Here is a 27,917-nt window from a genome sequence, read left to right as displayed (position 1 = left end):
AAAGAAGCATAAAATTCCTCCTATGGTATCTGAGGTATTGCTACTTGGACAGTTTGATACCCGATGTATTAAAGGGGACAGTTTGGTACCTGAAGTTAGACTTTGTTTGACACTGTACTTGTTACACCCCACACCTGTTATACCCTTTTTACTGAGTTACATGAAATTCATTATGGTTACCGTTCGCGGTTATAATTTTAACGTTTAGGGGGTGGTTAAAAATTGACTTTTTATGAGTTAATAATTTGAGAAATTTTCCTTCATGAAAGTTGTAGAGGGCGTTAAACCGAGCGCGTGCATATGTGGTACGTAAAAATCGGAGTTCGTATGTAAAAGTTATGAGTGAATTACGAAAATTACTGTTCATGGTAAATTTTGAATATATATGGAAAGTTACCCGGGTAGGTTTCCAAAACCGGAAACCCACCCCTCTTTCTCTCTCCTCTCCCCCGATTCTCCTCCCTTTCCCTTCGGGTTCTCCTCTTCCCCTCCGATTCTTCACTTTCCGGCCATCATCCGGCGTGCAACCGGTCACCACAGGGGCGCCTCAACCCGCTCTTGATGCCAGTGACCTAGGATTGGGGAGTTTCGGCCGTGAAAGTCCGGATCGAAGCAAAAAGTGCTCCGGTCGCAGTTTTGGGATTTTGCCGATTTTCGGCCATTCCGGCCACCTCCGGCCACCAGATTCACATCGAAGGTTTGGTTTTTGATGGAGATTATTTCCCCTAAGGTAGTTCATTCCAATTTGCATTGTAGAGGTCGAATTGACAATTTGTTCATTTCTAGGGTTCTTGAAGTTTCTGGGCTTTCCTTCACCGGCTTGATTCGACCACGTCGAGGTAAAATTGGTTGATGTTGTAGTTGAGAAGTTGGTTGGGCTTGTGGTGTAGATGCTAGTGCCGGAGTTTGGTGGTCATCGGAGGAGGGCGCCGCCACTGTAGGTAGCGTGTGGTGGCGTGTAGACTTGTGTTTTAATTGTCGTTTTAATCCCATATACCCTATAATGATTGTAGAATGTAATGTATGAAGTTTGGTGGAAATCGGAGGATTTACAAATTGAGTTTAAATGATTAATTATTGATTATCGCGAATTCGATCGCCGAATTCCTTTCGAATTCACTCTAGGTATTGCATCAATGACAGATTAATGTTGGAGCATTAAAGATGGATGTTGTAGAGAGTTGAGGAGTCGGATTTTTGGAAGGGGGATGTTATGAATTTCCAATTATAAGTATCGTAAAATAAAAATTCCGTCCTGTGGATTATATATATATTTATGATTGTTTTTCGTACAGGACGAGAGGAGTCTCCATACGAGGAGAATCACGAGCGACGTCAGGATTGATCGCTTATTGTGAGTGGACCTTTGATTTTAATTGATGCATGCAAATTAAATTCCGCAAGTTTTAAGTTATTGATTTATCAACTTATTTATCGAGCATTTTATTTTGGTTTGGATTATTGAATGTTTTTTTGGTTTGAACTTTTGAATTAAGATTCGTTATGCTCGATTTGAGGATTTTGTTTTATGCGGATTCGGAAATTTATACTATTGATTTTATATTTATATTCAGCTCTTGGAGCTTTTTAAGAGATTTACGAAATAAGAATTCGAGGAAGCAAAACTTTATACTTCTTTATACCCTACTTATTTTAGAACTTGAGATGATCTTGGCGTGCGGGGTCACGTCTTTATACACTTGGATTCTTATTTCGTGAGATATGTGGGGAAACTATACAGATTTATTGGCTTTCTACGATCTTCTTCCTCACCATACGCGGGTCATGTGAATAGGTCTCCTCCTCACTTACTTTGTGTTTGTGAGTGGCAGTGAGGTAGCTTTCTCCTCCTCACGTGGGTGGTAGTCGAGGTGATATTCTCCTCCTCACACAATCTATGTGTGAATGGAAGTTGAGGTTATTAGTTCTCCTCCTCGCACAATCTATGTGTGAGTGGCAGTCAAGGGTAGGTTGAGCCTGAGGGGCTCCATTCCCGTATGGTGAACCCATTTTCCCCATGTTCTTTTGTTGTTGTTCTTGACTAGCGGGGCTAGTCGGTCTTTTCTTAATTATTGCACGCATCGGGAGTTTTAAAGAAATAAATGTGGGAAAGTATAAAATCTTTTTTGTTTAAGTTATTTATTTTTTTGTCCACTCACGCTAACGTTTTTATATACTTTTCCCTGGGCCCTTCGGTTTCAAATGCCCAGATTGCAGTGTTGTTGCTCGGTGTTCGAGTGTGAGCCATAGTGACCGCACCTGCTTCCGCCATCACATTCTGTAGGTTACCTGGTTAACCTACTGTATTCCTCGTCTTTTTATATTCCTAGAATGCTCTGATTACTAAGGGATATGTGACCCAACTTATATGTATTATATTTGAGGCCTATGACCTAACTTTAGTGATTGTAGTAACTTGTACCCTTTGGAGATTATGTACGATGATATTAGCTTTGGGATGATTGTTTGAATTTGGGAGCAGGGTGGCTCCAGGAGTTGTGGTTAGATAATTAGAAGTGAAATTTTGGTTTTCCGCAGGTTTTTGGGTTAACCATTTTTAAGGGAGGTTATGCCGAAATTTTTTGGTAAATCTCCTTTAAAGGTGGGTCCCGCAGGGCCACTTCGGATTCCAGGGTGGAATTCGGGGTGGGTCCTGTCAGTACTTCTGTTAATTTTTCTGTTAAATGTAAGGATAAAATTGACATTTAGAATATATGAATAAAAACATGAGTTTGTGGGTTGATTTTCTTCATAATTTTATAGGTATGAATTAATGCTTATGGGTTATGTTGAAGGTGAAATATTCGAATTTTATGTTTAAGAAATATAGTAATCATATAGTGAACACCCATGAGAGTACTTCATAGAAACTAGTCTCGTACAACTAAATTTTTTTAAACATAAAATTCAATTATGTCAACTTTAACATAACCCAAAAACATTAATTCATTTTCATTTTCTCCTAAATGACCCAAAAAATGATGGAAGACCTAAAATAATACCAAATAATATCATCGCATTGTGTTTATGAAGAGGAGGAAAAATCCAAGTTTTGGAGGAAAAATCAGTAGATTCATAGAGAATAGTACAAAAAAAATATTTGATTATTATATTTCTTTAACATAAAATTCGAATATTTCACCTTCAACATAACTCATAAACATTAATTCATACATATAAAATTATGAAGAACGGCAATCAACCCACAAACTCATGTTTTTTTAGTATGTTTTTATACATATCTTCTAAATGTCAATTTTATCCTTACATTTAACAGAAAAATTAACAGAAGTACCAAAGTGTCAAACAGAGTCTAACTTCAGGTACCAAATTGTCCCCTTTAATACATCGGGTATCAAACTGTCCAAGTAGCAATACCTCAAGTACCATAGGAGGAATTTACCCTAATTTTTATTTTTAGCTCAAAATTCATGGGTGGGGCTTGAGTCCCCCCACCCATGTATTTTAGCTCAAAATTCATGGGTGGGGCTTGAGTCCCCCCACCCATGTACCTAGATCCGCCGGTGCTCATGCACTACTAAGGGAAAGTGCTGGCTAAAATGAAAAGAACTTGTTTGCTGCCATGCCTGGAAAATTTCAAACTATTAATCGGTATTTATTTGGGTAGTAGAAATAGCGTATCAGAGGAAATTAAGTAGTGCAACCTGCAAGAACAAACTACAAGATTTATGAGTAAATAACAGTTGATATTAATTCTTGGTGACCAACAAAAGAAAGAAAACTGATAAAGAAGAATCCTTGGGCATTCTCCTAACTCCTAAATACATGCTGCATTTTGTTGTGCACCCCAATCAAAAACCCAGGTGGTGATCACAAATTTGCCAAGCATGAGAGGGATTCAAATGTAAATCATCAGATACCCTCTTCCCTGATGCCTTTATTTACATAAACAAACCAACATATATGGCCACCAATCCCCTTATATAAAGAACAATTTTCAGCCGTTCACCGGAGACGTAGAAGACGGCAGAGATTGTCCGTTGCTCCGGCATCAACTCCCACAGCTTCTGCCTTGCATCGCCTCGGCGGTTTCAGAGAAAACCTCGGCAGGGGCAAGCTACTCGGAGGTGGTGCGAGAGTGAAAATGGAACTTGAAAAATTGTCCTTGTGTTCTCCAACTCCAACACTACCAATAAGAGTAGTCTTACCCGATGAAGATGACAACACCTTAGTGACATCTTTAGGGAGATCATTTGGATCGGGTCCCAAACGGGTGGTGGAAGCAATGATGAAGCAGTCTGCAGGCATGGAATTAATGTCTTCCTTCTTGGATTGTTTCGACTTTGGCTTCTTTGGAGTCAGGGATTGGCTTCTGGCGTTGTTGGTCTTTCTGGCGGTGGGAGGGCGGGAGAGGCTTCGAGTACGAGATGGGAGAGACTGGTGTAGGGGTTTTGAAACCGGCAGAGGAAGCAGAGGTGGTTGCTGCTGTGGTTGAAGAAACTGTTGCTGCATATAATGATTGAAGAGGGAGGGGTTAAAGGAGGAGAATGAGGGAGGAGGATGAGCATGAGGAGCCTGCAAGAGACCTCCATGGAAGTTCATACTTGGAGCAACATTTTCAGAGGAAGAAAAGCTTCTTCTTGCCATCATCATTCTAATTTGCTTGCAGGAAGACATCGACCGGTCTAAAGCAACAGCCTCCATAGCCATCTGAATACGTACGCTTTGAGATTGTTAAGTAGCTGATTCTAGCTAGCTAGGTTTGTGTTTCAAATCTAAAAACAAAGAGCTAGTTGGTAACAGAAACGAAGAAGAGAAATCTCAGCAGCTTAATTCACAAAAACAAAAATTTGAACAAGGAAGAGATCCAGATGATAAGCAAAATATACACCTATATGACCAAAATTCCGAATTAAGCTAAAGATAGAGATGACTTATAAATTAATTTTCTGGTCCAGAAAGGATCTCAGAAACCCTGATTATTCCAAAGGTTTGAACTAAAAGTTAAGGGGATTGGATATTTTAGCTAGCTTTGTGTAACCTTCTTGGAGGTTGCGGTTTAGCTCTTCACCTCCAGCCTCCTTTTATAGAAACGAAGGCTCTCTAACGGCTATTTTATTCATTTTTATTTTTCTAATTTTATATTTATAATCCTATTAAATTAATTAATTAATTAATTTGAGGCTATTATGTTTTAAAGTTTATTTTTATAATCTTATTAAATTAATTAAATAATTTCTGGCGGTTTCGGCTATTATGCAGACGGCTACCCCTAGTCCAGACCAGAAATCCACTGTAGGGCGGCAACCGCCAATTCGGTTTCGGCCGTTGGATGACGCCATTTGAAAGAGCCGTTGGAGAGATTTGGACCGTCGATATCCTCCTCGGGCTCCCCCTAGTTGGTCTGGTCTAGATGGGGACTCCTCAAATCAGAGCCACACACGTATCTGTTTGGTGGGTCCCACCACCATGTCTTATAATCCTATGACCTCACGTGCAGGGCAGGGAAGGGAGAGGATGGGGCTATATTTTACACGTGGCCTCGTTTTTAGCCACTGGCTGCCTTTAAAGATCTCCAAATCTGTGAGCGAGGATAATCTTGCTCATGTAAGCTTATGGTGAGGGCTTGACATGCAGAGAATTCTGCATGGGACCATTAGACCCGTCGATCATAATCAGACGGCTACTGCCTACTGCTGAAGCTCACAGGTTACGTCATTATTGGACTGTTAGCTAGGTTCTATCGACAGATTCAACTGTAACCACCGAAAGGTGGTTTGGCTTTGGTTTTGTTTGTGGCTGTTTCTCAAATGGCGACTCGAAATGTCAAATTCTCGTGTTTATAAAGAATGAGCTGCCATGCACTACCACACGAAAGTCTGGTATATATTTTCCAGTACGTAGGTATAGAAAATGAGGTTAGGAGAGGATCCGTTATATATACGTATGAGTCCTTTCGGAGGAAGATTCTAACTTGTAAAACCACGTCTTTGACTTTATCTGGTTCTGATATGAAGTAGTTTTGTTATTACTGCATGGGTTTTCTCTGATTCAAATGGTTCAATCTCAGAAGAAGTAGGTCAATACAGAGAAATGTGGTGATGAAAGATGAAAGATGAAACAACAGTGCCATCACTCGAGTGGGGGAAATGAATAAGTGTAACCTTCCTTTAGCGAACAGAATGTGCAGAAGAGAAATGTGTGGTCTCCATATCCACATGATTTTACTTGAAGTTTCTTTGATTTCTTCCACCAAAGAAAAGTTTCTTTGAGTTCATTACATCTCGACCTACCATGCATTCACAATTGTCATCATTTTCATTTGCAAGTGAGCATTATTTTCATGGACCATGAAATTTAATTAATGTAGTTATTTATAGATAGAATATTAGATCGAGATTAGTTTGTGGTAATATCATTTGTAGATTAAGGACTTTAAAACATGCATATAGTAGCTAAATAGCTTTTAATTTATTTAGCTAGCTTGTTACAGGAAAGATTGGCGAATCTCAATCTGATTCTCTACCCTCCTCACAACTCGAGTTAATGTACTCACCCTCCTCACAACTTGAGTTAATGCACCCGAAAGGCTTCAAATCTCCTAACTATACATTCAGTGTGCGTAGTTCTAAGCTATATTAAGCTTAACATGTCTCACGTTTTGGTATATTGATAATGACGCTAACCAATACCACCGACCACTGAATAAAAAATTAAGAATTAATCAACAACCCAAGGGTGTTGCAAAATATATTAATACGAACGAGTAGCCTAGCTAAGCTACGATTCATTATATAATGTACATTTGGTTTAGATTTTAAACGGCCTTTCTTTAAATTATTGTGTCTATAATATTAACTTAGTGGTATTACCATTGTCACCTTGTATGATTCATGACGAGGGGAGGAGGGCTCACATGCCCTTTGCGTAGATATTATCAAATTGATGTAAAGAAAAGGCATAGCAATAAAGTAAAGTATATTGTTGCTCACTCATGACATAAAGGCCATCAACTACATCGCCAAACAAATAAATAGGTCGGTTTCTTAAAAGAATGGTCAACTCAATTAATAAAGTGTTCTAACTTCCTTTTGAGATTGGATCCAGATCATGGCATTCCTTCCCTTCGGCTCTTTCAATCGCATAGCGTTATTTTCCCTGTTAGAGGTATTTCTCCAACTATTTTGATAGAGATTCAATATTTGATTCGCTACATCTCAGCAGAACTCATCAACCTTTCCTTTCTTCTAGTTCAATGAGGCAGACTTATATTGATGTAAACATTCTAAACACGTCGAGAGATTATGAGTTTCTTGGTTATATATAGTAGTATATAGTTATATACTTGGTAACCTTTAGCTATATTAGGCCTCATCATTTGGCCCTTGGGCCCTAAGCCCGCTGTTGAGTCACAAATTATTTATACAATTGTCCCATAATTATGAAAATTGATTTGTCTTCCATGTTATTTTGCCCTTTTTAATCAATTTCCTTTTATTTGTAGGAAACCTTGCATTGAGAATGAAATGACTATTTGAGGCTTGAAATGCGGAGATTTGAAACTATGGGAATAAGACACGGAGATTGGAAGAAAATTACAAATCGACTTTTCCGGCGATTTTTCCGGCGAGCCGCCACTCATGGAAGGTCTTTTCTCCAGCAAAGGAGGACCATGGTGGTGAGAATCTCCCATCACTTGAGATTCAAATATCTCCCTACACCTTGTCCTTTTGTCACCTTGCTAATTTGGGACCATTTGGGGGACAATGGTGTAAGAACATCTCTTGCACACTTTGGGACCATAGAGGACACATATAGCTGATCAAATAGAGGCCAAAGACTAATTCTTCATCATTCTTGACTCCATTCAATCATCTTCATCCTATCCAAGATCCATTTTTTTCTCTAGAGAAGACACCACCATCTCCACTTCTAAAACTACCATCTCCACCTCTAAAACCTCCATTTCCACCACTACAACCTCCATTTCCTCCACCACTTGACAGGACCCGCCCCGGATTTCACCCCGAAATGGCCCTGCGGAGCCCACCTTAGAAGAAATTCTACCAAAAATTTTGCAGAACTTCCCCTAAAAGTAGGCTACCCAAAACCTGTAGGAAAACATTTACACTTCTAAATCATCCTTCCTTATTCTCCTGGAGCCACCCTGCTCACCAAATCAGCATCATCCCAAATCACATAACGCAAATCACAACTTAAATAACATTAATTTCTCAGGTGATCAGAGCAATTCTAATAGCAAGGGTAGTCAAGGGAAAACCTAAATCAAAGAAAAACGCAGAAGCCATGCTGTTGACTATGCCTCAACTCCAATGTACGCCCGACCTCAACTAATTTCGCCTGCAAACTGGGCATTTGAAACCGAAGGGCCCAGGGGAAAGTAATTGAAAAACACGTTAGAGTGAGTGGACAAAAATAAACGATTAAATAAATAATTTAAAAGAAAAGAGGTTGTATTACTTTCCCACGAATTTAAATTCGTAAAACTTCGATGCAAGCAACGTTTATCAAACGTATGTCTTTAAAACTCGGAATCTCGTGAAAACATACCAGTCCCCGCTGGCTAACAGAAATCGGACTAGCCCCGCTAGTCAAGTGCCAAAATAAAAGGATATGGGGAAGAGAAGTCACCATACGGGCAAAGGAGCCCCTTAGGCTCTACCTACCCTCGACTGCCACTCACACATAGATTGTGTGAGGAGGAGAACTAATAACCTTGACTACCACTCACGTGAGGAGGAGAATAAATCACCTCGACTGCCACTCACAAACACAAAGTAAGTGAGGAGGAGAATAAGCTACCTCAACTGCCACTCATAAACACAAAGTCAGTGAGGAGGAGACCTAATCGAATGACCCGAGTATGGTGAGGAAAAACAATCAAAAGCCAGTAAATCCATAAAGCTTCCCCAATATCTCACGAGAAAACAAATAAGTATATTCAAGTGACGTGACCCCGCACGCCAAATATTCTCAAATTCAGAACCAAACCCGGAAATTAGTACAAGCACAAATTCCTTTGGAAAAATCTCATTTCCAACAATCTCTCAAAACCTCCAAGAAACAAACCAAGTCCAAAATCATTAATTAGGCATTCCAAATCCGAAAGTCAATAAATAAATGAGAAATCCAATTCCATCGAAACTCATCTCGAAAATCTTCCAGGAACTTAAATCGGCGATTAGAAATATACTTAATTCGGGAAATTACCTCGGAAATAAGTAATTCGTCAAATAATATTATAAATCATAACCAACCTTTGAAACTCATTATTGAAAGCAATTCCACGAGATAAACCGAAATCAAATTCCGAAAATCAATTCATTTGTTCAAAATGTAATATGATTAATAACTAGAGCATTATTTTAAGAAATAAATGCATGCATCATTATTTAAAAACAAAAGTCCACTCACAGTACTATATAGGCGACCACGTGTACGAGCTCCTTCGTCGAGCAATAGCTCGGTACATCGCCATGTACACAATTATATTCCGTGAATAACTATTCAACAATTTAATACGATTCCTAAAATCAAATCCTCATAATCACATCTCCACTTCTTCTCGGATTCAACCCAAATTATACCTCTAAGACCAATTCGTTAATTTAAAGGTTCCAAGGCAGAACCGAGAGATATCCGACGGTCGGATTCTCGTAAATCGATAACCGAAACTCATAATCTTTGAAAATTCCTAATAAATTCAAAAGCTCACCAATCTTCACCAAACTTCATATATAAGCTCTACAATATTTGTAGAATTTAATGGGCTAAAAGATGAAGTCAAATAGCAGCTGGAGGCGCCGCCACGCGCCTGCTACAGTGACGGCGCGTAGGATTCACGTGCCACATGGCCACCAAATTTTGGTAGCACAATCATCTCATCATTCCAAACACTTTTCTCCACTACCACAAACCGAGAAAACAACTAGAACTAGGTCAACAATTATGGAAACAGTAACCCGGTTTGAGTTTCAAAGATCAAACCTTCGATCCGTCGTTTTCTTTGTGTTTTCCGGAAGAAAGCTTGGAGGGATGTGGTCTACGGCTCAAGGCTTGCAAAATAGGCCAAGAAACTCCGCCTGGGTTGGCCGGAATCTAGAAAATTTTCCAGAAAACTCGAGCTGCTACAGTAAACTTCACGGCCTCGATTCTTCCTTTTCCGGCCACGGCGTGACGACCGACGACCACCAGCGTGATGAGGAGGAGGAGACGCGTCGGTGAAGCTTCGTTTCACGTCATTTGGTGGCCTGAGTTGAGAGAACAGAAGAGTTGCAGAGAAGAGAGAAACCGAGAGAGCTCGGGGAAGAGAGAGAGAAAAATATACGCAGGGGAGGGGGGAAAAAAAAATTACCCGGCCACAGTAGAAATTCGAATATATACCATCTACTTGCTACAGTAATTTTCGTATTTCCCTTATAACTCTCGCATACAAACTCCGATTTTTACGTACCACATATGCACGCGCTCGGTTTAACGTCCTTTACAACTTTCATGAAGAACATTTTCTCAAATTTTAATCCGAACAAAAAGTCAACTTTTAGGGCCATTAAAAGTATTGAAACAAAGTAAAAAGTGAAAGTAATTGTCGTTTACCGTCCAAATGACTAGTAAACGGATAAATTAAGATACAGGACGTTACACCACTCAACACCACAACTCACCTTAGAGATTCTAAATTTCATCATTCTTACCAATATCAAGAGCTTAGAGCAAGGAGGAGGTGACTACCACCACATCATGTTCTTGGAGACCCATCTCCACCATCTCTTCCGGCATCATCAATAGTCACCTTTTACTCCCTATCGCTTTATGTATTTGATGTTTAATAGAATGTTGAACCTTATGTATCTAGCTATGTGTGAGTAGTGGGGCTAGGGTTGAAAGCCCTAGCCATACTTGCTTGTATTGATGCTTTTGTTTATAAATGCAAATTCATGTTGTCATTCTCACATGCTAAGTCAATAGCTGAATGCATTACTTAGACCTAATCAATTTGAGTTATGTGTTTGCCATGACATGAAGTTTTTCCTAGAGATTGATTACCTTTAGGCAAAAAGGGAGCATGAAAGCACACCATGTGTGCATGTGAGGGTAGTGAGCTAAAATCACCTAGAGATAGGATTGGTTTGCTTGCTTGGTTACCTAAACTTTAAGCTTTATGCATTAGGGGCAAATTATTGAGACCTATCCGGTAATTGAATTTGTCTCTAGGTAGTTAGCTCTATACTTATCCGGTTAGAGTTAATAAAATGAAAGGGGTTTAAGCCTTAGTAGTCCTATCCGGATGCTAAGAGGGTAGTTGGACAATTAGCTTTGCATCATTCATATTCAATTTCTTTAATGCTTGCAAGAGAGGCAAAAGGTGAAACCTGATGCCCTAACTCCCATCCATTTGATAACAACTTGTTTTGTTTAGCTTAGTTTATATTACTTGGTTTCATTGTTTCAATTTGAATAGAAACCAATCTCAAAATCAAAATCAAATCTCTACATACCATCTTGCACATACTCACCATGAACTTTGGTTCACTTGTGAGCCTTTGTTTGTGATTGTACATTTGCATATTCTTCTAGTTTTTCCTTAGGTTTTCCCTAGCTAGGAAAGGATTTACCAATCCTCGTGGGTTCGACATCCTTACTTAATCCCCTATTCTATAACTTGTACCTATTGCACTTGAGAGTGGCTTTAATGCTAACAAGTTTTTGCGTTTGTTTAGCTTAGTTTATATTACTTGGTTTCATTGTTTCAATTTGAATAGAAACCAATCTCAAAATCAAAATCAAATATCTACACACCATCTTGCACATACTCACCATGAACTTTGGTTCACTTGTGAGCCTTTGTTCGTGATTGTATATTTGCATATTCTTCTAGTTTTTCCTTAGGTTTTCCCTAGCTAGGAAAGGATTTACCAATCCTCGTGGGTTCGACATCATTACTTAATCCCCTATTCTATAACTTGTACCTCTTGCACTTGAGGGTGGCTTTAATGCTAACACCCGCCCAGCCCGACCCTTGCATTAGGGTGGGCCGGCCCGACCCTTTCTCAAATAGAGTAGGGTATGGGTTATGCAAATGAATTCCGGCCCTACCCTGCGGCTCGGCCCGATTGAGCCCATTAGGGCCAAGCCCAGCTAGGTCCTAAAAGTCCGACCCTATAATTTTTATTTTATTTATATTTATGGATTAAATACTGTTTAATCCTTGAGCATTTGACCAAAAAACACTTCAGTCCTTGGTCTTCTAATTTCACACGTTTAGTCCTTATACTCTTAAATTTTAGACCAATAGGTCTATTCCGTTACTCTCCGTCCAAAAACTTGTTAAGTTGCTGACGTGACAATTTTTTTGCATCAAAAAGTCCATTACACCCTTAACTCTTTTTTTCTTAATTTATTTTTTTCTTTATGTTTTTTTTTCTTTCTAATTTTTAATCTTTCTCTCTTTTTTATTTTCTAATTTTTAATCTTACTCTTTTTTATCCTCTCTCCAAAACACCCCCCCCCCCAACCTCTTCTCTCTCCCGACCACCACCTCCCAACCATCAAAACCCAGAAATTTCTGAACCAAATCCAAATAAAGCTGTGTTTGAAGCTGCTGGCGAAAAGGATTCGGGAGCCCAAAATGTAACGTCCCGAACCTGAATTCACCGGTTTATTAGTCATTTGGATGGTAAACGACCTTTAGTTTCACTTTTACTGTCGTTTCAGTATTTTTAGGGGGCCCTAAAAGATGACTTTTTGTTCGGATCAAAATTTGAGAAAATGTTATTCATGAAAATTGTAGAAGACGTTAAACTGAGCGCGTGCATATGTGGTACGTAAAAATCGGAATTCACATGAGAAAGTTATAAGCGAAAAATTAATGTTACTGTTCATGGTAAGTTTATATATATATATATATATATATATATGGAAAGTTACAACGGTAGGTTTCCGGAAACCCACCTCGGTAACTCTCCCTCTCTCCTTCCCCGAGCTCGTTCTCTCCCTCTCTCCTTCCCAGAGCTCGTTCTCTCCCTCTCCTCTGCAACTCCGGCGTCCTCTCAATTCCGGTCACCTGGGAATGAGTTGCGGCCATCATCCTCTTCCTCTCCTCATCCTGGACTCGCCTATAGTGGTAGCTTGCCATTTCTTAGCCGGAAATCGTTGAATCGAGCCCAAGAATTTTACTGTAGTAGTTTTGAGGCAACGCCGATATCTTCCGATTCCGGCCGTCTCCGGCCACCAAACCGGCGTCGAATGTGCGGTTTTCGCCAAGGATCATTTTCCCCCTAACCTTGAGCCACGATTTGCAGTGTAGAGGGATAATCCATCAAAACCCGATCCTAGGGTTCTTGGATTTTCTGGGTTTTCTTCACCGGCCAATTTCAAGCATTTAAAGGTAAAATTGGAATGTGTTGTAGTTGAGAAACTTGTTGGGTCTGTTGTGATGTTGCTGCTGCCAAAATTTGGTGGCCGCCAGCGCGTGGGGTCCACGCGTTGCCACTGTTGGTGGTGCGTGGAGGCGAGTGGGGTAGGTTTTTAATTCCTGTTTTAGCCCAATTAAATCCTATAATTGATGTAGAGCTCGTAAATGTGATTTTGGTTGGAATTGAAGAAAATTTGTGTTGATTATGAAATTTTCGAAACTTAGAATTCCATTATCAATTTACGAGAATCCGACCGTCAGATATCTCTCGGTTCTGCCTTGGAACCTTTCAATTAACTGATTGATATTAGTGGTGTAATTTGGGTTGATTCCGAGAAGAAGTGGAGATGTGATTATGAGGATTTGATTTTAGGAATCGTATTAAATTGTTGAATAATGATTCACGAAATATAATTGTGTACAGGGTGATGTACCGAGCTATTGTTCGACGAAGGAACTCGTATGCGTGATCGCCTAAATAGAACAGTGAGTGGACTTTTGTTTTAAATAATGATGCATGCATTTATTTTGAAATTATTGATTAATTTAATTATCATCTTATTTATCGAGCATAATATTTTGCCTTGGATTATAATTTTGACATTGTTTTTCCATATGATTTATTTTTGGAAATATGATTTAATTTTCGGAGATTAATTATGAATTATTTTCAATTATGATTCGGAAATGGATTTTGAGCCTTCGATAAGTATCTCCAATATATGACTTTTATTTGAAATCATGATTTTCGACGAGTTATTTTCTGAGGTGATTTCCGGAAATTTATAATACATTTCTATTCGTCGATATTGAGATTTCTGGAATATTTTTTGAAAATGGGATTTTCGATGGAATTATATTTATCGATTATTTCTTGCCTAATGGTTAATTGACTTGAGATTATTTTGGCGTGCGGGGCCACGTCGTTAGAATATGTCTTCTCTCGTGAGTAATGGGGAAGCCTTACTGATTTTCGAGTTTTCGTATGGTTTTAAACCACCATACCTGGGTCGTCATATTTATTGCTAGCTAGCCTATTAGTGCTCCTCCCTGCTTACTATGTGTTCGTGGGTGAGTAGAGCAGAGCAGAGCATGTGATGCTCCAGAGTGTGGGACATTCCGACCCGAGCCTGGGAGGCTCCTTTATTTGTATGGTGAGAACTTCTTCCCCATATTTGATTTGATACCTTCAGCAAGCGGGGTAGCTCGATTTCTTTTTACCAGCGGGGCTGGAATGTTTTCACGAATTTTCGTGTTGCGAGAAATATGTTTTATCCACGTTGCATGCATCAATGTTTTTAAAGGATGAACATGTGAGAAAGTATTAAAGCTTTACTTTCTTTCGAATTATCTTATTTATCCATTTATTTTTGTCCACTCACTCTAACATGTTTTTAAATTACTTTCCCCTGGGCCCTTCAGTTTCAAATGCCCAGTTTGCAAGCGAATTAGTGGAGGTCGGGCGTACATGAAATTTGAGGCATAGTTGTCACTCCGCAATGTAGGATCCCTTGATCCTTTACTCTTCTTTTTATATCCTTGTGTATTAGTATTGCTCTGATAACCTTTTGGGATTAGTATTTTGAGTTGAGTTTTGTGTTTTGCGAGTGGAGTTGATGGTATTTGGGAGCAGGGTGGCTCCAGGAGTATAAGGGTGGTTTGCTTGAAGTGTTTTGTGTGTTTTACAGGTTGTGGGTAGTCCACTTTCGGGGGAAGTTCTGCCAAATTTTTGGTAGAATTCCTTCTAAGGTGGGCCCCGTAGAGCCTCTGTGGGTTTCAAGATGAAACCCGGGGCGGGTTCTGTCACAAAACATCATAGCCTCCATCAGCAAGGAGGTTTCCGCCGACCCTATAACTGACTTGCCGTAATTCCAATTTGGAATTGGAATCAAATAAATGGGTCAGATCAACGATGCGGATTGAAAACTGAGCCCCTGATGATTCAATTCTTCTTTATCTTTAGCTTCGAAATTGATTTGGGTGGGTATTTGTAGGCGAGGTCGGCGTCAGAAAGGGTGAGGCAGAGTGGGGCAGAGTGGTTGAAGGTGGGGGTGGAGGCAGTGGAGGTGGAGCTTCATGCAGAGATCCCCTCGCACTCCAGACCATACTTCTGGAGTTTGCAGTCTTACCGGAAATAGTAATCCTGATAGTGAAGGATGTCGTCGCGTTTCTCGAGGTCAGATGGGTTGGCTTCTTCTTGATCCAAACTGGTGGGTTCCATTAGATTACGGCTTGTATGATGTCATTATGTTTTCTTTGGATAATTGACATGTTACAGGACTACTAATATCAGGAAAAAACTTGAGCATGCATACAAGTTGTTTCCAACATAGCCTAAGTTCAATCTCTGCCATTCATCCATTGGATAGCTTGAATTTGAATGCTACAAGAAGGAGAGCACAACAATTTTTGAGTACCCATTTGATGTTTGCATCTGTATTTTGTTATGGTGGTTTGCTGCGAATTAAAGAATTTTTTTCTCTTTTTTTGGATCTGGGTTTGTCTGATTTTTTCTTTTTGGGTGTTATGATAAAAATTTGTTTAGTAAAGCTTAGGTTTTGAGGCGGAGGAGGGAGGATAGCAGGCGATGAGGCAGAGCTCAATGTAGATTGGGGAGGAGATGCCGGATTTGAGGTCGAAATTGTCAAACTTCGGCTGAGATTTCGAGGAGCTGAGGAAGAACAGATAAACGAAAAGAAAAGAAAAGAAAAGAAAAAAAAACATAGAGAAAAGAATAAATTAAAAAAAAAAAAAAAAAGGAAGTGAGGGTATTATAGACATTTTAGTGCTGAAAAATTGCCACGTCAGCAATTTAACAGAACTTTTTGACCGAGAGTAACAGAATTGACCTATTTATCCAAAATTTGAGAGTACAAGGACTAAACGTGTGAAATTAGAAGGTCAGGGACTAAAGTGTTTTTAGGTCAAAAGCTCAAGGATTAAACAGTATTTAATCCTATATTTATTTTCTCTATTACATAGAAATGGAAATGAGAAATTTGCTATGTACTAAAATGGGTCATATTCTGTCCTAAATGGATAAATCCAATTAATTTGGGCTTCATATTTTGCCTAGCCCGACTCCAAGTCAGTCCAACTGTCCAAGTCCAAGTCCAAAGGACCAAAGGCGTCATTGACTCGACCTAAACAGCTGAACACTTCTCATCTTAACATAGCAGCCGCAGCAGCCATTTGAGAGAAAGAGAGAGAGGCTCGTCGGTGTAGATCTGGAACGACCCCGTCCAACCAACAACGATGGCAATCCGTTTCCGTCTCCATAGACCACGTCCAGCCCATCCTTCTCCGCTTTCAGTCCGACCCCGTTGCCGCCCCTCGCTTATAGAATAAAGACTGAAGCTTTTGCTTCTGGGTAGCATGATGATGGAGACTGATGAAACATGATCTGATATGGTATCCACGTCTTCATCACCTTCTGTTTCTTCTTCTGAATCACTTTTTTCTTCTTCTTCTTCTGAATCACTTTTTTGTTCTTCTTCGTCTTCTTATGTTTCAGACTTTGTAATTGATGATATTCATATTTTAGACTTTGTAATTGAGATATTGGAATAGTCAATTACTGAAAATTATGGCATCAATCCTACATGTGAACATTTTGCTTGTGATCTACTTGGTCGAGCTGGGTTACTGAAGGAGGCCAGGAATTTGATTGATGCAATGCCCTTTAAGTCAAATGCTGCTATCTGGTGGGCTCTTCTCGGTGCTTGTCGGCTTCATCGTGATTATAATTTAGCAGGATTTGCAGCAAGAAATTTGCTTGAATTAGATTTAGATGATTCTGGCAGTTATGTCCTTCTAGCTAATACATATTCAAATTGTGGACAACTAGAATTATTCATATATATTTTTTTTTTCGAGTGTTTATTACTATATTCACTGAGACTTTGAGTTAAACAAAGAAAGGCCCGGCCCTTTCGACCCTAGCGGGATAGGCTTTAAGGGCGGGTAAGGGCTTACATATTAAAGCCTCGGCCCGGCTCTAATTAAAGTTGACTTGGTCAAAGCCCGGCCTGGCCCTACCCTAAGCCCTAAAATTTAGGGTAGGGCCGGCCTTAACCCGGCCCATGATGATCCCTAAGCTATATCCAACTAATTGATTCGTTTACTTGTGAGTTTATTGTTAATTATGTCTTTAATTATCTATATCATTTCACTTGAAGAACTTCAACACCATTAGGGCAACTCCAACCATTTGATTCAAAACCAGATTTGGGAGAATTATAGGACTTCTCATCTCCAACCATGGTTTTGGGGGGGTGTTGGTCCTAAATTTATAGGACATTGGCTCATCTCAAGTCTCAAATATGTGACTTTTCCAAGACCAGAACTCTTCACTGTAGCTACGGGGCCACCAAGTGGGCTGTCTCAGCCCAACAGAAGAAGAGACGCGCCTGGAGCTGGGCTTGAAGGAGACGCGCCCGTCAGGGGAAGGGAGAAAGAGCACGCGCGCGTATGTGCTGGAGAGAGAGAAAGGCCTGATGAAGTCTGGTTCACGGGCCCCACTAGAGTTGCGTTTTGTCCCCTACTGACCATTGGAACCCCCAACGGTCATCAAACTGAAGGGCTCTGATCAGTCCATTTTGAATATGGACGGTCAGATGTTGGGTTAATTTGTTTTTTTTTTTTGACTGAAACGGATCTATTTTTAATCCAATGGCTCAGATTTTTTGGAAAAAAGTGATCAACGGCTCTTATTAATTGAAGAGTTATTATTTCCTTTTTGTTCCAAAAAAAATAACTAGAAAATTGGGTTAATTTCCTTTTTTTTTTTACCTTATTTAATTAAATCAACATATTTTTAATATAATATTCATCAAAATTATACTCATATTATATTTTAATCAAAAATAGTGAAAATAGCACCTCCATATAGCACCTCATGGTTAAAGATGAGAATTGAGTCTTATATGAATAGTGCAACAAGGGGGTGCTAAAATGAGAATAGCACCCCCAAATGGTGCCAATGGTTGGAGTTGCCCTTAAAGTAGTGAATTTGGGTAGGAACACTAGAAGGTAAACTCTTTTAACAAACATCCAACGTGACCTCTTGAGCGAGAGATGACCTAAGATGAATATTTTCAGTAATCGGATTGCATGAAAAGGGGCTGGACATCCAGTTGGATTCTATCTTAATTTTTCGAGCAAATATTCTAAATATTGAAATTAAAACATCATCAATCAGTTTAGCATGCAGTGTTCAAAAGCCGATAGCTATATCGTAGAGTGAATGTAAGAAACCCAAAACCAACAACTTCTAAATACATCAATCATCATAATTCGAGCAATAATTCGTCAAGTATATCACTATTCGTTGTCGCGTGAAGTTTCCCATTCCATACACAAACCCAAGGTTATCATAGTGTCAAACTGTCAATCCCTAATTTGGGCCGTCTTGGTCCACTCATTACTATTTACAACGAGCCCAAGTCCGCAATTGGACAACATTCTCTAGTTGGGCTCTCTGTTAGAGAATCCACAGAGATTTCTAGATGGGCCTAAGCATCACCAATTCTGAACCCTCCTCAGTAGCTTCCAAAATTGGATCATGTGCTGTTTTTTTATCCGCGCCTGTTTTATGGAGAAAAGACGTCCCTCAAAGTTGTGACACCCCTGATCCTTCTTTCTAATAATATCGATGTGTAACGCAAAACATTACCACAAAAAAAATGCAATAAGCTTTCTTTGTCTCTTCTCAAAAAAAAAAAGCTTTCTTTGTATAACTATTTATGGATCGTGCGGAGATTCCCTCACGACGTCCTAAGTCCTAACCAACATTCATGGTAGACTTTCCCTTCTAGATTTTTTTTTATAATTTTTTTTTTATAAGATAAACCTAGATATTTTTTTTGATACAGATCATATATATAATTTGATGGAGCTGGCTAGAAAGGATGTGGCACAGACAGCACAGGGGTCTTGACGTTGATGCGCTTGTGATTTGTAAAGTTGGTTTGGATTTTTGGCCCCCGCAATATTACACCCCAAAACAATTGTAGTTATTTGATGGGTTTGGGCATTGGAGCCGTATGATAGACGTTGCGATCAAAAGCGACAGTGGATTGGGGAGGTTAAGGTCACACTAAAATTTAATTTCCAATTAATATCAATATCCGTATCCTTTTTGAAGAAAGACTTCTACCACGATCTGATGTTTGTTATTAGCATGTGCCATGTGGTCATACATTTACGTGTGTTTCTTTTCTTGCCCATCCGCCCATCCCTAATTTTGTGCAATTAGTGTAAAAACGACTAGAAATATTATTAATAATTTTAGATTGTCATACATTTATTGTTTATGATGATCTGATTAACTTATGTGGCATTGTAATCAATTTATTTTATCTTATTACTATTTATTTTTATCTTTTGCAGGCACTTGTTCGTGTCTTAACAATTGAAATCACAGACATGTGAAATCACACGATAATTTTTTTTTTAGATGAAAGTGAAGTTTTATTCACATGAAATACAAGCACATAGGATATAAGTACGAGAGAATCAACAATGACAGTCAAAAACCTAATATGAAAGATCTTCAAGAAAATACATACATATAATCAAAAATTGAAAGAAGTGGGAAAAAATCTTATTTTCTTCTCAAACCTGATCTAAAAGTGACCTCATTAGTCATTACAATCTGGCTAGAATAAAACTCAGTAACTCTTAATCGAGGAAAGAGCACGACGATAATTCCTCAAATGATGACAATAAAAATAATGGTGTAAAATTGAGCGGACAGAAAAAAGAAAAAAAGAAGAAAAAGGAAAATAGCTGTATAACTGTTAGTCGGCAGCGTAAAAGAGGATAGCAAAAGGTCAGAAAATCATAAAGAAGAATCAAGAATGAATCCAAAAACCCAAAAATAGAAAACCAATCATTATCCTCCCTATTTGATATTTGAATTAACTCCATTTATTATTATACTCTTTATTCCCAATCCCGTAACGCTGTAACACAATATGAGGTAACCGGAAATCGTGTCCCCCAGTATTTAGTAGTTAAAGAGAAATAGTCTCGGATATTTCAAAATAAAAAGAAATAGTCTCGGAAATTTCAAAGCGGACAAAATGAGAGAGAGACCCCACGTAGACGTTACCGACAGTGGCGACGATACCCCACGCCAGCCGTTTGTGCTGTGTGGATCAAGCGGTCGTTGAACATAAAAGCTTGGCTCGCCACCAAGAATAAATGCATCTTTCTTTTCATTACAATCTTCAAACCCACTCTTACTGTTAACCCTTTTATCCTTTGGCCACACGAAGAATGTGATTTGTTACGGTTTCCTTTTCTTAAAGATTCAGGTGCTACTCCATTTTTTTTGGGTATTCTCTTGGTGGTTTGAAGGCAGATTAGAGATGGGTATTCTGAGTTCTATACTGGGTTTTTGTGGTTTTGGAATTGGAACTTCAATTGGACTTGTGATCGGGTATTACATGTTCATCTACTTCCAGCCTACTGATGTTAAGGTTGGTTTTCTCTCCCTCTCTCTTTCTTTCTGAGTTTTTCAATTTCCTTGTGTTCTTCGTCGCTGATTTTGCACTTGTTATTTGATCCAATTATACAGTTGTAGTGCTCGTTCATAATGTATTTGCTAGTTGTAAAATTATGCACGAACGGGAAGAAAATTTAGACTAGGCTTGTATATGAGAGATATTAGAGGTTTAGACCTACTTTGCAAGTATGAATTGCTGATGTATGCATATATCCAGCATCCTCTGATTCGTCCTATGGTTGAGCAAGATTCGGAATCGTTGCAACGGATGCTTTCGGAGATCCCCTTGTGGGTTAAAAACCCAGACTATGATCGTGTATGTCCGTGTTTCGAATTTTAGTTTTAACGTATGTGTAATCTATGTTTATCTTGTAATGCCTGGTTATAACAAGAGGGTGATAATGATTTTGTTTCTGTGTAGCTTGACTGGCTTAACAAATTTGTTGAGATTATGTGGCCTTATCTGGACAAGGTATGTGCGCATACCTCTCTTATTACAGTGTTCAGGGCTTCTTTGGTTGACTCCCTCAGTCTCTCTTATGCTTTTGTACTGGTTCGATTTCTATCAGGCAATTTGCAAGACTGCAAAGACCATAGCAAAGCCCATTATTGCTGAGCAAATTCCAAAATATAAAATCGACTCCGTTGATTTTGAAGTACTTACATTGGGCACCCTACCACCAACTTTTCAAGGTTTGGTTGATCCTTCTCCGTCTCTTAGAGTCTCTTCTGCTCTCTCTAGCACACGCATACAGACAAACACACACCATCACGTACAAAACTATACAATTGTTATCAATCTCATCTCTCATTTATATGCTTCTTCTCCCTTTCTCTGTTTTTTTCTGTTGATTTAAAAAGAATGTATACAAGATGTATATGCCTTAATCATGTGTGATTGTTTTACTTTGTTTTGTTCTCTCCTGCTCTGAAATGATATTGTGTTCGAGTACTCATTTTTTGTTTCACATATGCCAGGAATGAAAGTTTATGTCACTGGTGAGAAGGAATTAATTATGGAACTATCCTTGAAGTGGGCAGGAAATCCTAACATTACTGTTGCAGCTAAAGCATTTGGGTTGAAAGCCACAGTTCAGGTGCTTGCCTGTGTGAAAGCATAAGAAATTAGTATCTTTTATGCACGTACACACACCCACACACGTACAACATAATACTTATGGGCAAAGTAAGGAGGAGAGATTGTTTGCTGAATTAAAGGTTTGAATGGAGCACTAATTCTTTGGAGTGTTTCAGGTGGTTGACTTGCAAGTGTTTGCATCCCCACGTATCACCCTGAAGCCTCTGGTTCCGACCTTTCCTTGTTTTTCAAAAATCTTTGTCTCTCTTATGGAGAAGGTAATGATTCCAGTTTCATACTTTTAACATACTTGATTGTTGAACAGCAGCAAAGTTAGAGATTTCATATGTTTATAGACCTACATATGCAGCATTCTTGGGAGTCAACAATGTGTAATTTAAGATTGGAACTAATATCATGAGTAACCTCATTTCAATTTGGTAGACTTAATTCTTATAATTCTTAAGAGATCTATGCTGGGATTCGTTGTCCAAGATCCTACACCTTAGAGAAACTCCAGAGTTATTATTTTGTTGTGGTATCTGTAATGTGGCATTCCTTACTACCATTATGTTTTTTGTTTTTCTTTCCCTTCGCAACAATTTCATTATGATTGTGCAGCCACATGTTGACTTCGGACTAAAACTCCTTGGAGCAGATGCAATGGCTATTCCAGGCCTGTATAGGTTTGTGCAGGTAGCACTTCTAACTTTGGATTAAATTTGTTCTTACATGATGTATGTCCATGATTACATACATATATATATGTGTGTGTGTGTGTGTGTGTGATATTTTGCGATGTACTTTCTGTCAGTATCTTCACTGTTTCTAATGTAAGATGCATTTATAGTTTTTGTCATGTCCATGTAATCATATATATGTATGATATTTTGCGATGTACTTACTGTCAGTATCTTCACTGTTTCTAATGTAAGATGCATTTATAGTTTTTGTCATGTCCATGTAATCATATATATGTATGATATTTTGCGATGTACTTACTGTCAGTATCTTCACTGTTTCTGTAAGCTTTATATAGAATGTAAGATGCATTTATAGTTTTTGTCATGGCACATTATTTCCAGCTTCATTTTGTTGTTGCAGCTTCCTCACTTCTGTTATTGAAATTATGTTTTATTCCCTCAGGAGCTTATTAAGGATCAAGTGGCAAATATGTACCTATGGCCCAAATACCTAGAAGTAACTATCATGGATCCCAAACTGTAAGTGGGTTTTCCTGTTTCATTTCAAGTAATTGTCTCCACCCTTTGTGACTTGATATCAATTTTGTTTGATTCTGCCAGTGCCATGAGGAAACCCGTTGGGATTCTCACTGTAAAGGTTCTGAAGGCCACAAAACTCAAAAAGAAAGATTTAATGGGAGGAGCAGATCCTTATGTAAAACTCAAGCTGACTGAGGACAAGCTTCCTTCAAAGAAAACAACAGTGAAACACAAAACTTTGAACCCTGAATGGAATGAGGAATTTCATTTGTCTGTTAGAGACCCTGAAACTCAAGCATTGGAATTTATGGTTTATGATTGGGAAAAGGTATGGTTCTTTATTTCCACATCTCAAAGAAAGTAGATATAGTTTTCCATTAAGCTTCTTTTTGTTTGGTGCATTTTTGGTACTTCTCTACCTCTAATTGATTTTTTGAGAAACATAATTAGAAATTAAAAAGCAGTATTTTCATCTCTCCTTATATAGTTATATATATATATATATATATATATATATTATAATGTAGTCTTTATTTTACTTAGGTTGGCCGACACGATAAGATGGGTATAAATGTTATTCCCTTGAGCGAACTTACTCCTGATGAGTCTAAAGTTATGACTCTTGACATACTGAAAAACATGGACCCAAATGATGCTCAAAATGAGAAGTCGCGTGGACAGCTTGTTCTGGAACTGCTCTATAAACCCTTCAAGGAGGATGAGATGCCTGAAGATAAGGAAGATTCAAATGAGGTACAGAAGGCTCCTGAAGGAACTCCTGCAAGTGGTGGTCTGCTTGTAGTACACATCCATGAAGCTGAAGATTTGGAAGGAAAGCACCACACTAATCCACATGTTCGATTACTATTCAAAGGGGAGGAGAGAAGAACCAAGGTATGTCTTTTGTTGATGTCCCTCTGTCATTGGTCTTTTGTTTGCACTTACTGTGTGTTAAAGAAGCATAGAGAAGAATGGAGGCCTAATGTCACATTTCACGTGTCAATAATCCTTGTAAAACTTAATTTTTGTAGGAATAGCAGAGAAACCCCATTTTAAACTAGTTTTACGGCCTATAACCATAATCATAGAGCTTATTTTCTATGAAGAAGACCAGTAAGTCAGTAACCATCTTCAGTGCATATATCAGTTGACTGTTGCATTCAAAGTTAGTAGCTTGCGTATGAGTCAAAATTGTAAAATGCATGCCCTATGTATATACCAGCAGTTTATCTGAAGATGCATGTGTGTGTGTATTGAAGTTCTCAGGAAGTTGCTCATAAACTGCCGTTTGAAAGTTTGGAAACGTAGGGTTTCCAACTATGATACTGATGCAACATGAAGAGCTGGAATGCTATTCATTTATTTGATTTCACAGTTTCAAGGTTTAGGTTTACTTGCTATGGTAGTTTGTATGTTAACTGACAACATTTGGAATTGTCTCAGCATTTCAAGAAAAATCGGGACCCAAGATTTAACGAGGAGTTTCAGTTTATGTTAGAAGAACCACCTAAAGCTCATGATAGGCTTCATGTTGAGGTAGTCAGCACCTCCTCGAGGATGGGCCTGCTGCATCCCAAGGTACAGATTGCAACTGCCATAAGGATTGCTTCAACTTTTTTTTTTGGACTAAAGATTGCAAACATTAAGCCTGCAAACATTCAACTGCATCCCTTAAGCCTGCAAACATTCAACTTGTCCAGAATCTAGACTTGTGTTTATATACGACCAATAAAAAAATTGAAATCATGTCTGATAATTTGAACCTAAAACAAAAGGAGTTTGCTGGTCCAAAATTGGAATTTTAAAAGTAATGCATTAGACTGATTTTGATGCTTTTACTTCAATCAGGAAAATCTTGGATATGTGGATATAAATCTAGCGGATGTTGTTAGCAATAGAAGAATCAATGAGAAGCACAATCTGATCGACTCGAAGAATGGACGGATTCAAATCGAGCTGCAGTGGCGAACATCTTGAGGGTATTGCAGCAAACGTTGGATAGAGAAGGAAAACAGTCTGAGTTTTCTAGGTTTGTATTGAATGTAGGTTTCACACCAAGTTGTTTGCTTTAGGGTCAAATTGGTTTCTTATTGTTAATATATGATTCCAGGCTCAATACATTTTGTACCTAGTTGGAAGAAGAATTGTTCTGTGAGTTTATATTCTTGTTCAGATCATGCCCTTTACCATTGTTTCTGTGAATTGTCACACACCACTATTTGAAATGGATGCGAATTTGGCATGGATTTATTCAAATTACTATGTTTACTTGAACTATGGATTTGTAATGGCAAATTTCTTGTTAAGATCAACTGGCTTTTTTACCCTTCAGACCAGAGAAGAAAAGAAAAGGCTTCCAGTGAATGTGAACTGCTGCTAACTTGTACACTATACTCTTATGTCTGTATCTGATTGAACACTGGAATATTTCATCATTATGGAAATCTTTTTATTTTTTTTTGGCAAACATCATTATGGAAATCTTGAACGAGCAGATTTCCCTTCATTTCAAGGACGGTGGCAAATCACCATCCCTCCATCCATCAATTGTCTATCTATACTGGTGATTCTTTCCTGATTCCCTAGGTAAATGTAAAATGTAGCAAAAGTCCAAAGGCCATGGGAAAAAGGTAGGCCATCATTGCTTCACTCCTTCACCCATCTCTAGGTTAAGAGCCTAGAACCTCCTAACGAGGAAACGAATTAGGATCATGTCAAAAACTTAAAAGAAAACACGATAAAAGCTCAAGGATTTGCTCTAATATTTAGAGTATAGAGCAAAGACTTAACGATTTATTCTCGATACATAACAAACAAAAAAATTTAGCTACCGCATTTTAAACACCAAATTCTTTTCTTTTTTCAAAAATTAACTGAACTATGGACGTGTTTCCCGTGAATGGCTATGACACCACTGTTCTTAATGAACTTGGGGAAGAAAGAGAGAGATTTAGCCCAATTTTCACCAAGAAGAGACAAAATTTGAAGTTTCGTTATAGCTAAGCCAAGCAAGCATGTGCGTTTGTTTGTATGGGATGGACCTCCCTTAACCACGCGCCTGACCCAGAATTACCGAGTCTGTTTGCAAAACGAGTCCTTTGTCCTTGACTCCTTTCACCCTTTAACCTTTCAGACTCTAGCCAGTAGTGGTACACTCAACATCGACTTGTTTCAGCAGCGGACTGCTAGTACATAATAAGAAGATGAAGATGGTCCTCTGTCTTAAATGTCGAGGGTGCTGGTGGGGTTTGCTTCTAGGACAACCAACCATTCTTCCGAACTTTTGGTTCCAAACCAACCATGAACCGAAGCATTCCGATTGGAGAATCGGGTTAGAATTAAGTTAGATCAGGAGGTAGATCTCCTCTAATATAACTAATAATTAAGCGTAACCACGAATTACAAAAAAGAGCCGCAATGCCATTGAGGCTTTGTACCCAGTTACGTGCTACTAGAAGTTGACGAAAACAAAGCTTTAGAATTTGTACTTTAGAACTAAAGCAGAAGAATCTTAGACTAAAATAATCATCAGCCACTTAAACATTACTACGTCCTAGTCTTACCAGGTACGAAGCTCCTTCCTTCTGAAATACCTAAAAGGTCTCCATTTTTTTTTGTATGGAATAATTGACATTGTTGCTATAGAAACAGTCATCTTTATTCTCTCAATCACTCACTTAGATATTCGCCTAATTCAGAATTCACCCACTAACGCATGCTTTGGAGAATATGAATCTGTTCTGGACCTAGTGGAATACGAAAACTTGGAGCAAATACTAGTGAGAATCAATACCTCTGTCTTTGTCAAATTATCCAACCCACATCAATTTCCCCATCGACATTAACACCGTCGCATTCATTCAGCCACTTGGACCAAGAACGCCTTTGAATTTTGGCATAAAAATCGCAAAAGAGTTACATATCTTCCATTAAAGACAGCTTTCTTACAAAGTTCTCCCGACAACATATATTTGTTAAAGCAAAGTCTATTGTCCACAAGAGAAAAAAAAAAAAAAAACTATATAATGAAAAAGAGACGCACAATGATCGTCTACCGTATCTTACTATCATAATAAGTAGACTGACTACATATATTAATAGACTAATTTAGCCTAATTTCAAATCTAACTGTAATGAGGAGTAAATCTACATTCGATGTATCTACATTCGATGTATCTATATATGTTATTATGTATGGATGCCGCTTAATTTGATAATTACCAAACTGACCGAATACCGACCGATGTTTTAGGTTTGGTAAACTGACTTTTTGGTAACCGAGACCTATAAAACCGATCGAAAATTACTGAAAAAAATTAGTTTGGTTTTAATAAATACCGAATCTACCGATTATCTGAATTTTAACTTTATATACTATAATTTTCAATACACATACATGTATATTAAGAAATAAACCTAAAAATTTTCATAATAGTATGGATATTACCATATATACTACACTAATAGTACATGTAATTTAAGCAACCTAGTCAAATATGGTTAAATAATCTAATTTTATTGAAAATGACTAAAACTTGATGTCATATATACAAAAGAAAGCTATAATTAGTAGATGAATTAATATAAAGTTTACGAATATAAAATTGAAAAACCTAGTTTTATTCATTCTAATTTATATTAAAAAGAATTAATTATTTTAAAATTGGTAATACTGAAAATCAAAAGACTAACTTTGTTTTAGATATAATT

General features: G+C 38.3%; 2 protein-coding genes and 1 long non-coding RNA gene across 5 annotated transcripts; 2 read left to right on the top strand and 1 right to left on the bottom strand.

Annotated features, from left to right (window-relative positions):
* Nucleotides 1-3,686: 3,686 nt before the first annotated feature.
* Nucleotides 3,687-5,032, bottom strand: LOC112171874. The gene has a single exon (XM_024309001.2). It carries the CDS (start codon nt 4,669-4,671, stop codon nt 3,967-3,969), a length of 705 nt encoding a protein of 234 aa, XP_024164769.1. The 5' UTR covers nt 4,672-5,032; the 3' UTR covers nt 3,687-3,966.
* Nucleotides 5,033-16,537: 11,505 nt separating this feature from the next.
* On the top strand, nt 16,538-17,278 carry LOC112170341. The gene is made up of 2 exons (XR_002925062.2): nt 16,538-16,807; nt 16,911-17,278. It is a non-coding gene; the product is annotated as an uncharacterized LOC112170341 (long non-coding RNA).
* Nucleotides 17,279-20,470: 3,192 nt separating this feature from the next.
* LOC112170339 (synaptotagmin-2) lies at nt 20,471-25,519 on the top strand. 3 transcript variants are annotated; one of them, XM_024307600.2, is made up of 12 exons: nt 20,472-20,880; nt 21,124-21,222; nt 21,328-21,378; nt 21,476-21,599; nt 21,885-22,003; nt 22,161-22,262; nt 22,606-22,680; nt 23,131-23,207; nt 23,289-23,535; nt 23,751-24,101; nt 24,651-24,785; nt 25,056-25,519. In XM_024307600.2, the coding sequence occupies exons 1-12, from the start codon at nt 20,770-20,772 to the stop codon at nt 25,182-25,184; spliced, it is 1,620 nt and encodes a 539-aa protein (XP_024163368.1). In that variant the 5' UTR covers nt 20,472-20,769; the 3' UTR covers nt 25,185-25,519. The 3 variants fall into 3 exon arrangements, with proteins under 3 accessions (XP_024163369.1, XP_024163368.1, XP_040364681.1); XM_024307601.2 differs by lacking the exon at nt 21,124-21,222 and having other exon boundaries at nt 20,471-20,880; XM_040508747.1 differs by lacking the exons at nt 21,124-21,222; nt 21,328-21,378; nt 21,476-21,599 and having other exon boundaries at nt 20,853-20,880.
* The last annotated feature ends 2,398 nt before the right edge of the window (nt 25,520-27,917 follow it).

This window comes from Rosa chinensis, chromosome 6, assembly GCF_002994745.2.
Source record: "Rosa chinensis cultivar Old Blush chromosome 6, RchiOBHm-V2, whole genome shotgun sequence".
NCBI classification, from domain to species: Eukaryota; Viridiplantae; Streptophyta; class Magnoliopsida; order Rosales; family Rosaceae; genus Rosa; species Rosa chinensis.
Note: the sequence above shows the minus strand (reverse complement) of the source record. Positions and strands in the feature narration are given on the sequence as shown.

Bases quoted from the DNA above. Each gene is read 5' to 3' on its own strand.
- LOC112170339 (XM_024307600.2), top strand. From the start codon at position 20,770: ATGGGTATTCTGAGTTCTATACTGGGTTTTTGTGGTTTTGGAATTGGA. The intron at 23,536-23,750 runs GTATGGTTCTTT...TATTTTACTTAG, and splicing joins TGGTTTATGATTGGGAAAAG to GTTGGCCGACACGATAAGAT. The intron at 24,786-25,055 runs GTACAGATTGCA...TACTTCAATCAG, and splicing joins TGGGCCTGCTGCATCCCAAG to GAAAATCTTGGATATGTGGA.
- LOC112171874 (XM_024309001.2), bottom strand. From the start codon at position 4,671: ATGGCTATGGAGGCTGTTGCTTTAGACCGGTCGATGTCTTCCTGCAAG.